The 10,984-nt window shown below is 38.0% G+C and overlaps 1 protein-coding gene across 1 annotated transcript in view; it reads left to right on the forward strand.

The window, feature by feature from the left end:
• LOC136243652 (uncharacterized) overlaps positions 1–10,185 on the forward strand; it is a 50,419-nt gene extending 40,234 nt beyond the window's left edge. Inside the window, exons 4-9 of the mRNA XM_066035193.1 lie at positions 7,628–7,867; positions 7,942–8,340; positions 8,438–8,683; positions 8,734–9,123; positions 9,215–9,577; positions 9,629–10,185. Of these exons, the coding sequence (XP_065891265.1) occupies positions 7,628–7,867; positions 7,942–8,340; positions 8,438–8,683; positions 8,734–9,123; positions 9,215–9,577; positions 9,629–10,044 (2,054 nt within the window). The 3' untranslated portion in view covers positions 10,045–10,185. The remainder of the gene's footprint in view (positions 1–7,627; positions 7,868–7,941; positions 8,341–8,437; positions 8,684–8,733; positions 9,124–9,214; positions 9,578–9,628) is intronic.
• Positions 10,186–10,984: the final 799 nt, after the last annotated feature.

Below are 10,984 nucleotides of genomic sequence, written 5' to 3' on the forward strand. Positions count from 1 at the left end.
GTTACATATATTATATATATATGTATCACTCTAGGCAGAGGCAGTGCCTAGTTGTAGGTTGAAGACCCCCCCCCCCCCCCAAAAAAAAGCACTACCTGCTGGCAATAATTTCCCTCCATCAACTAGACTATATCTCCTTAGTTATAACTACATACATAGCTTGCTACACTGCTTCTCTAAGAATATTGTGACTGCTCTATTAGACTATCTTGATCTTGACTGCTTTATTAGAGTACCTCAAATTATTGATGTTATTGAGCTAAGCTCTCCATCACAGCTACAGATAATTTTAGGGGCTGGGCCTCCCATATATTTTTTTACAGGGGCTGCGCCCCTCCCCATTCCCCCCTTCGCTGCCCCTGACTCTAGGCACACTCACTGGATAGGTGAAAGAACTACAGAGCATTCACCCTGTTCCTTTTATACATCAGTATCTGATGATCGATAGTGGTTTTAATAGCGTGGGCTTAATAAGCTGTTAGAATGTTCATACGTCACACAGCGCCAGAAAATTGCAATTGTGGGATCAAGTTTTTTAGTGTTAACATTTTATAAGCCTACTAACTTTGCTATTGATTGGGACAGTAAGTTAATGTATTAAGTTAAGCAGTTAGGACTATAAGTTACTCACCTAGTTGTCCTCTTTGTGTTGTTCTGTGGTCTGCTCAATGACTGACACGCGGTAGGTAGAAATATGCATTCACGCATTGTCCAAGCAATTTATTCATTGCTTAGTAACTGTCAACTAGTAAAAACTTAGCAACTACACTGAGCTTTACCTAACTTGTATACTCAAACCCGTAATTAAATTCTCTGTGTCGCTCAATATAATGAGTCAAAGCGTACCGTATCTTTGAACTGGTTGGGCATCAAAGCCATGAGCAAACTGTGTTCCCATGATATTGCCGGGCATTGTGTGAGTTAAGCCTGAGTGGCACATTTGAATGCCCACAGGTATATATGATATCTCATACAGTATGATATTACTGTATATTAGAGGTTTGGGTTTTTCTGGCCAAAAATATCACCCAAAAACCAGCTTCACAATACCATCCTAGAGCCTTGGTAGTATTGGTTAGGTATAACCAAACCCAAAAGTACCTTCAGACAGTTCGACCCTAAATGCTTCCAATGGATTGCTACAAAATTTAATTTTGTTTTTATTTAATGGAATTTTCTACTGACTGACTAACTGCCTGCCTGATGCCATCAGACAAGCGTAACTAGATAACGGCTAAGGCTACAGGTTAGATGTTTTCACTGTTTGACGTCGCTTCATCCTGAGATGTGCCTTTTGGCATACCGCAGTACATACAATGCACGCATCATGGACTTACCTTCTTTTCTCCTTTGTATCACATTTCTTTTTACTGACAGCCAAAAAAGGTGTCAATTTGCAGTAATGTGATGGCTTCCCTACGGGAATTTGAATCATCCATATTTTCCATGGTGACTGGATTGATTGCAGAGGCGCTTCTACTGTTCTTAGTTTGTAGCACTGTGAAACAGGCTGAACATAGCTGAAAGCAAGGCTTATTAGCCACTTTCATTTTTGAAACAGTAATTGATAGTTAGGGTGAACGAATCATTCGTATTTTTTGTGGTGACTAGATTGATTGCAGAGGCGCTTCTCCTGCCTGTTCTTTGTTTGTAGCATTGTGTAAAGGGCTGAACATAGCTGAAAGCGAAGCATAATAGCCACTTCACTTTCAAGTTAGCTAGTAATTGATATTTGGGGCACACGTTTTGTCAAAAAATGTTACCTCTGGCACCATCCTTTCTTATGATGCGGTATGGGGTGTGCAGGTTCACCAGTCATAATAATGTTACAAAAAAGTAAACAAACAAGCATAAGGAAAATTAAGAATTTTAAGTTTGATTAGGGACCATAGAAAAAAGTAGGGAAGCAAGGGAGGTTGCCTACACCTGTAGATATACAGTGTTGGGAGTAACGCGTTACGTAATATTATTACTTTTGTGGTAACAAAGTAATATAACGAAATACGCTATGAAAACTGGTAATATAATGCAAGATACTTTACTTACAAACGTAACGCGTTACCTAAGTAATATAATTACTGTAACGAGTCTAATATGATGTAATATTATTACTAAAAGTAACGAAGTTACTTTTCTCGTTAGTAATCCTCTGAGTAACGCCTAATCACAACGAAGTAACGAGGCCTACTGAATGAAGCTTATTCACTAGCTTCTTACTTATAACCAAGATTTGCACATTGTCCAACAACGCAATCGTGTCACGTGATAAGGTGGTAGTTTCACACTTGACAGCTTAAGGCTGTGGACACAAAGTAATATAATATGTAATATTATTACAGTTACTTTATTTTATGGGTAATATGTAACTGTAACTAAATAGTTTTATTGCAAGTAATATGTAATATGTAACTAGTTACTTTTACAAAGTAACTTGCCGAACACTGTAGATATACTAGCAGGGCTCGAAATAACGTTTGACAATCTGCCAATTTCCGGGTCAATATTGCATATTTAATTGCAGGTTAATTTTATTGTTGTCTGGACATTGTGGCTGGATAACTCAGAATGCTACACAACTGCTGGAGAGCAGCCTTACAAAGGCAGTAATATTTAATTAACTTGTTTGTTATGATTTGTGGCCACAAGCTTTACCTCCAGCTATCTTTGAGGTTTGAACACCAGCCCTATTTGTACTTGTCACCTATGAAAGTGCAAAATGTATTTAAAACCTTGTTACCAGTGTTACCTTTGACTTGTGGGATGCTTGAAACTTCATTTTAATAGCTTAAAGCACTGGTTTCCTGCTGCACTTGACTAGAAACAGTGTGCACATTATGTTATGACATTGTTATACTACATTTTGAGTATTGATAAACTCAAAACTGGTACCAGGACATTTTAAAGTTTGACAGGACAAAATCTGTATTGTACTGGCAGTTCGACAGTACACTCAAAAAAATTAGCAGGAGCCCTGTACTAGTGGACATTTAATCCCTAATTCAGTCTACCTACCATGACTGCATGAATTAGGGATTAATATACAAACATTGGAGAACTTTGGCAAACAAATTTGCATGTACACGACATTGACATACATACAACAAAATAGCTTAAGTGTCCACTAGTATATGTGCATGTAGGTGACCTCCCTTGTTTCCCTACTTTTTTTTCTATGATCCCCAATCGAATTTAAAATTTTAATTTTTCCTTATACTTGAATATATATACACTCACCTGTGGTTTGTGGTACTACCGTAATTTCCTTTTTTTCCGTTGTAAAACAATTTTTGTATGCAAAATTTGTACGAAAATTTCTTGCACGAAATTTTTTACACAAGATCAAACTACTCTAATAGAGCAGTCATTCATGTAAATCATACAAAAATATTTTTGCAGGAAACATTTTTATCACGAAAACTTTTTGTGTGAAAATAAAATGTGTGTCATACCTATTAGCAGGCTAATAGCCCATGGCAGACACCAGTATGATTGATCACCAAGCCAGGTTAGGCTTATAGCCCTTGCCACACTGGACAATCAATAGCCCTTGCCCAGCTGGGTGATAAATCACCTCAGCAAGTAAGATTTCAACCACTGGGTTCATTTTATAGACATACCTCAAGACTTTTGATGATGGGTGGCAGCAAGTAGTGTTTGTTAATATTAACAAAAAAAAATTCCTGGGGATATACAGAGATTACTAAGTCCCATAATCGAATGTCACTACTTTTGCAAGAGGAAGACTATCTTTTAGGCCTGAGCCTATTATGATAAAAAATTTACCTATTATTCTTTCCAGAATTTCCCAAAAAATTCTCCTATTATTCTTTTTGTTATTCTTGTATCCAGCCTATTATTCCATAATTATTCTCATTCAGTATAATTATATCTGCGGCTAGTCGGCGCTTACTTTCAAGGTGCTGTTATAAGTAGTTTTGTCCGAATTAGTATTAGCCATATATGAAGCATTCCACCTTACACATTATTTTTCTATCTATAATAGTTACAGCAGACTTAGAATAGCTATCTACAGTAATAATTCGAGTGTATTTAATTATTAGTGTATTATAATAATATGCTGTAGCTACTGCATAGCTACTAAGTTAGGTAGATAATAATGCTTAAAGACTTGAAGAAGATATACTGGTATAAGATGTACAAGTTTCAGAATTGCAGATAATCATGCAGTATGCTGGCTGCAGATTGTTAACATGAAACGATCTGACTGCTCTATTAGAGTATTTGAGCGTTCTATTAGAGTATATCGATCTTTTAGAAGCTTTTCAGCTCCTTTCAGCCAGCACTCTTGTCAGCTTTATTAGTTTATATCATTTGTAGTATTTTAACTCTTTATTCTAGGTAATCAAGAAGAGACACGCCCCCTAATTCCACCGATTATTCCCGTGGACGTCCGATAATTCTAAAATTATGCCTGTAACCATCCTATTATTCCGGAATTATTCTCACAAAATTGGTGACCTATTATTCTCAAGATTATGCCGGCATAATAGGTGCAGGCCTACTATCTTTTAAGTAGGCATTAAAATGCGTCTCCTTTTAGCAAGTAATCATCTAATCTTTTTTGACTTGTTTCCTTACTTTTTGTTGCATAGATCATTCTCATTTCAGTGGTAAGCTTGTTTCCTTACTTTTTACAGCATGTGTATTGTATCAATCCCTACTTTCTTTTAATTTTTTTTAGCTTTTCAATAATGTAATATATAATTTCCCTTGGAGTTTACCACTTCGCAGTCAGGGTGTATATAAGTGCAATACACCTCATAGCCATGGTTCATATTATATACTATGTGTTTGAATTAACCTGCACTACACAGCATACTAACAACCCATATGCACACAAAGAAACAACTTACACTTAATTTGCCATAGTTTGGCATGGTAGACACGTGTAATGATTATGACAATCACTTTTATATCCATTTGATGCCCCCTTAAATTATCACTTAATTGAGTCGTACACGTGTATTCGAATTCTTTGGGTTGCTATTGATTAGAGCTATTATTACATTGGTGCCGAAACCCGGGATAGGATGGCGACTGGTGTTGGTCTCGCTTTGCCAGAACCACTTCATGACGAAGATGCAAAGTCCTGGTTCAAGCGCTACGAAGTCTGTGTGGCGGCCAACGGATGGAATGACAACAAGAAATTGCTCCGTCTGCCCACGTTTCTAAAGGGCCGAGCCTGGGCCATTTATGATTCCTTGGGAGACGACCAGATAGACACTTACCAACATTTAAAGGAAGCGCTCCTAGCACATTTGTACCCAGATACAGAAGAAGATAGGATGGTATCACGTGAGCAATTGGCGAGAAGACGACTAAGAGAGAATGAAAGTGTTGATGAATTAGCCCACGATATAGAGAAGCTGTTTGACTCCGGACTACCTGCTGCAGTTAGAGACTCAGAACTCCGATTTTATTTCATGAACTCGCTTCCTGAAAAGATATCCCTTCAACTCAAGCTACAGCCCAAGGTAAACTTTCTGGAAACAATGGCCAAGGCAAGAGAACTTTGCTTGATTTATGAGAGGGCAGAGGTATCACAACCAGTGAACCAAGTACAGAGAACAGAGGACAACCAAATTACGAAAGTGGAAGAGACCTTGCAAGTGATGTCCCAACAATTAGCATCACTCACTACCCAGCAGCGCAACCCTTCTGTACGTCAATGTTTCTGCTGTGGAAAGCCTGGTCACTTGGCCAGAAATTGTAGATCTGGCCTATCTCAAGCTGAGTGCTTTAAGTGTGGACGGAGAGGCCACTTAGCCAGGGATTGTTGGAGTCAGGGAAACGCCAACGGGGGTGCTCCAACCCGCTGAGCAGGGAGCACCTCCCGTCCATAGTGAGTGATCACAAAACTGAATGTATACCTACACTCACACAATCTCCTCACATCAAACAAGCTACATACATCACTGGAAAAGTTGGAAGAGGATAAGGAGACCAACATTTCACCTCAGTGGAGCCCCCCACTTTTCCATAGCAATTTGGATGAGAGCGTAGACTCGACAGGTGAATTGCATGATTCTTCATCTCTTCCAACTACAAGAAGCGGCCGTACCATTCGCCCAGTTGATTACTATGGGTATTGACCTAAACTTTGACCTAATGCACACACTTCGTAATTTATAATGATTTTTGTAACTTACTTTAGAGCAAGGGGGGAGGTATGTAATGATTATGACAATCGCTTTTATATCCATTTGATGCCCCCTTAAGCTATCACTTAATTGAGTTGTACACGTGTATTCGAATTCTTTGGGTTGCTATTGATTAGAGCTATTATTACACACGCTTATATCAAATTAGCCAAAAGTAGGAATTAAAATGTGTCTCATTTTAGCAAATAGTCATCTAATTTTGTTTGACTTGTTTCCTTACTTTTTGTTGCATGCATCATTCTCATTTCATTTGTGTTCCTTACTTTTTATAGCATGTGTATTGTATTAATCCCTACTTTCTTTTAAAATTTTTAATTTTTATATTAACTAGTTTGTTAACTTTTTATGTCTCGCTAGCTAGAGCTAGCTATATTGCACACAATTACATCCTTTCACTGAATTTAGCACTAGAATAGAGTTCATGGCCTCCTAACTCTTCTTGGTATTTTGCAGGGCTGGTCAGGCAAAGTAATGGCTAGAGTCAGGTTACTACTAAATAGGGTTACTACTAAAGCTGTATGCAAAAACTAAGCATGCATACTTTTTAGGAGTCTGGATTGCCCCCATCTGGGACAAATTTCTAATAGCCACATTTTTCATCAGAGAGCATTTCAAGACAGAAATTAGTGATATGTTTGATGACTGTTCTATTAGAGTATTTTACTGCCTGTCTCTTCTATTAGAGTATATCAATCTGTACTTTTTAATCAGTAAAACCACAGTGCCTTGTTTTTCCTTCTCTTTTCTCAGCTATCTTCTCTTTGTTTTCCGCATAGTGCTTTTGGTCGTAGTTTTTACCTTAGTTCCATTCAAAGGCATGATTACCCTGCCAAAAACTAAACTGGTATAAGACCATAAAGCAACTAGAGATAGCGACTCCTTGACTACTACACCCATTATAATAGTTGTCTTACGAGGGCATTTATTAAAATCACGTGCAATAATCATGTGTTAAGGCAGTAATGCACACCGCAACTATCAATTATCTTTCAAGAAGAAGGATAGTGAACGCGAACTGAGCGACGCAAACAACATGGTGCATTGGACAAAACGTAATTGAAACAACAGATTGTGAATCTGTCGTCACTACCTTGGCTGTCTGAAATTTCTGGAACTGAACACCTAGCGCTGCCGGGTCTTTTCGGCAGGCAGGCAGGCTGGCAAATAAAATGCAGGTGAATTTCAAAATTTTTAAAATTTACTGTACATCAGAACAGTCGAATTTTCACTCTGTTTAACCAAAATACAGCATCATTACAGCTGTACTAATGTATTCCAGGTGGTTTTTTCTGGAAAAATGTATTGCAAGGTTGTTTTTAAAGTACAGAAATTTACGAAGTCATATGATTTCTTACCAATCCCTACTTATCAAGTACTACTGTACTTAATGATATATATGTGTGTGTGCGTGTGTATGTGTGTGACTTACCAACCATGTATTTTAGGGGAAAGAATTATTCCATATGGACAGAGTTTTAACATTGAGTGTCAAAATAGTTCACAGGGTGTTGACCGTTGGACACAAGATAGCAATAATATCACAGCTGACACTGTGGGAATTGATCCCAGTACAATAACCTCAAGAATATTGCATGTGCAGTCAATGTCACTGCAACTGGAAGGACGATATCAGTGCTATACAGCAAACTCAGAACCCTTAGACACTATTAATGTCTATGTAATAGGTAAGTGTATTGTACTGCTAGCTTACAGTAAACTGCAGTTAAGTGGTATTGTTAAATATACTCTGAACATATAGGAAGGGCAGTGCATATGACAGTTGACTGCCAAGCTAGCATCAGGAACAACTTTACTTTCGTGCCAGGCAGTGGATTGACATTAGATAGCAGAATTCGATATGAGGAAATTGGTGAACTAAACCTAAAAGAGGATGTCATTGAGACATTCTGGAGATTATTACTTCCAAACAGTGAGCCACAAGAACTGATCTGTCATCCTCCAGGCACACAGTGCTTATTTGTCAATGACTTCCTGAGTATTATCATTGATATGAGTAATAACCGTCTTGATGATACAGCAATGATCAACATAAGTGATGCAAACTTTGATTTTGATATATCACATACATTTGTCACACAAAATCAGCTGGGAACAGGCAATACTGAGATAAAGGTTTTTACCTTTTATTATTCTTTAAGTAAGCATGTTGATAAAATGTGTAAAGTTAATAAGTGTTTAGTTCAATCTGTGTACACATACACAGAAAATGTTTGCATAATGACCTTTTTGTATAGCCACCTTAACAGCACTATATGGATTACCACTTAGCATTGACTGTAGAAATGATGGACACGCTATAGCTTATTGGAAGCGAAATGATAAAAGAATTTATGATAGCACTCCTGGATATGATTCTACTACGATTACTTCAAGGTCATTACATATTACCAGTATGACACTGGCACTTGTGGGACAGTATCAATGTTTTACAGTTGACAACCCAGACATAGCATCAGATACATTCAATGTGTCTGTAATAGGTAAGAGAAAATCTATTCCTAAAAGCACACTATTATGCATCACCATGTAGGGAGAGCATTGTATCTAGTAAAATATCCAACTTATGTGAACTACACTGAGCAAGGCAATAATTTCACATTAAATTGCAGTATACTATTTGGCAATGATGATGGACTGAACCACAAAGAGATAATTGACAATACATTTTGGACAATTGACTTCACAAATGGTACTACCATGAATTTGAACTGCCCTCCAGGCAACCACTGCATTACTCAGTTTGCTACAGCATTTACCATACATACTAATATGAGTGATGATCATCTCAGTGACATAGCCATAATAATCATTTTAGATGCTGACTTCAACTTCACTGTTATCCACACATTTATTACTGCTGAGGCTCACAATAGAGCTAAGAGGAATAGTACAAAAGCATTTCATTTTCACTATTTACAAAGTGAGCTTTTTAAGTGTGTATTGTGTTCATAATCATGCACAGTTGGTAATGGCTCTTGGTGAATTGCTTTATTCTGATCTTTTTCTTACAGCAACTATTCCTCCAGTATCAATATTTGTCAGCGTACAAGTGACTATACCTACAGTTCAAGCAGTCACTACTACCACTACCAGTAATCAAAGAGATGTTTTATCTACAACACTTGTTGTCGGCATAGCTACCACATTTTCATCTGCCACAACAGCTCAAATCAGCACCACCACCACCACCACTACTACAGCATTTTTATCTACCACAACCATTGTTACTCATACCAACACTGCTACTAGTTTAGCAAGGACCACTTTATGTAATGCAATACTGCCCACTGGTAGGCCTCGTACATTAACCACTAGCAGCAGTTCAATAACTACAACCAATATGGTTCATACAGTCATCACTACCTATACTGAAGGTGTGTCAGTATTGTATAGTATACTGTGGGTAATCATCATGTGATTGTTAGGAACCTCTACCACTCTGTTGCCTGTGATGTCATCCACAAAGGCAATCATTGTAAACAATGTTAATAACAGTGGTGGTGTTAACATTACTGGTATTTTTGCTGGAGTGGTGATTGCTTTTGTTGCAATTGTTTTCATTATTGTAGTTGCAATATCCATCTACTGGCACCACTTTAAGAAATGCACTAAATGCTATAAGGCACAAATTGTAAATCTACCATTACAAGCAAGGAAATCAGTGGTTTCTATTGTAACTGCTACAACTGTAGAGGACTGGCAACCAGATAGTCAAGGTAATGTTGATAGTCATGGCACTGATGCGATTACTAAGAGTCCACAAATTGATACTGTTCCAGTAAGCAATGATGAACATGCCCAACCCAGCCATGATCTTACAAAGACTAATACTGATGAATAATTCATGCAACCCATGCTATATGATACATTATTCAGTCTTCAAACATTTAACCAAACTAATTAGTCTTATCAATTCATTTGTGTTCATTATATTTGTACTGTTATCTAGTTAAGGTCATTGTTTTAAATAGTGTCGTCCTTAGCCTCATTATACAGTACGATAGTAACTGTATAGTAGGGACCACAAAGCAGTAGGCGTGCATGGCCCACGAAATAAAATCACCCATAAACCAGCCTCAATTTTTCCTGACGAGGAGGAGGAGGCAGTATTGGTGAGGTAAAACTAAGCCCAAACAAACTATCAGATCAACCCAAAACGCTTACAACAAGTTGTTACGGAATTTTTAAATTTTTTTATTCGACAGAATTTTCTACTAACCGCACTGTTAAAAAGCCTGAGTGCATTTCATACCAAAATTGTATGCATTGCATACTGAGTTGCTACACTAGAAGATATAAGCGTGTTTGATCGTGTTCATAGCTCCAAGAAACTCCTCTTGATTCTTCGAGTGATCTTCGGTCCTGGTATTCGCTTCCTGGCTCTGGGCACGGCGCTAAGTAGGTTGAGTTTACCATTTGTTACCGTGTTATTCTCTCGCTCTGCTTCTTGAGTTCTGATCCTTTGATGTGCACTTATTGGAATGCCCGGACGGCGTAAGAAGAGCCGTCGAAAACAACCAGTTGATCTGTCTAATAATGATGTCGATGTTGACGATGATGACCCTGACCGTGTGTGGTGCTCTTGTGGGCAGCCTTTTGGTACTGATGGGTTTATGATTAAGTGTGATGGCCACAGTGAGAACTGCTGCCAGTGGTATCATGGCCATTGTGTCGGAATCACTACTGCTGAAGATAGAATACTTGATGTTGATAATGGACCATTTATTTGCCCCACTTGTGCAACCAGTTCAGATGTGCGAAACTTTCCTTCCTTTAACTTG

Source organism: Dysidea avara, chromosome 13 (genome assembly GCF_963678975.1).
Source record: "Dysidea avara chromosome 13, odDysAvar1.4, whole genome shotgun sequence".
Lineage (NCBI taxonomy): Eukaryota > Metazoa > Porifera > Demospongiae > Dictyoceratida > Dysideidae > Dysidea > Dysidea avara.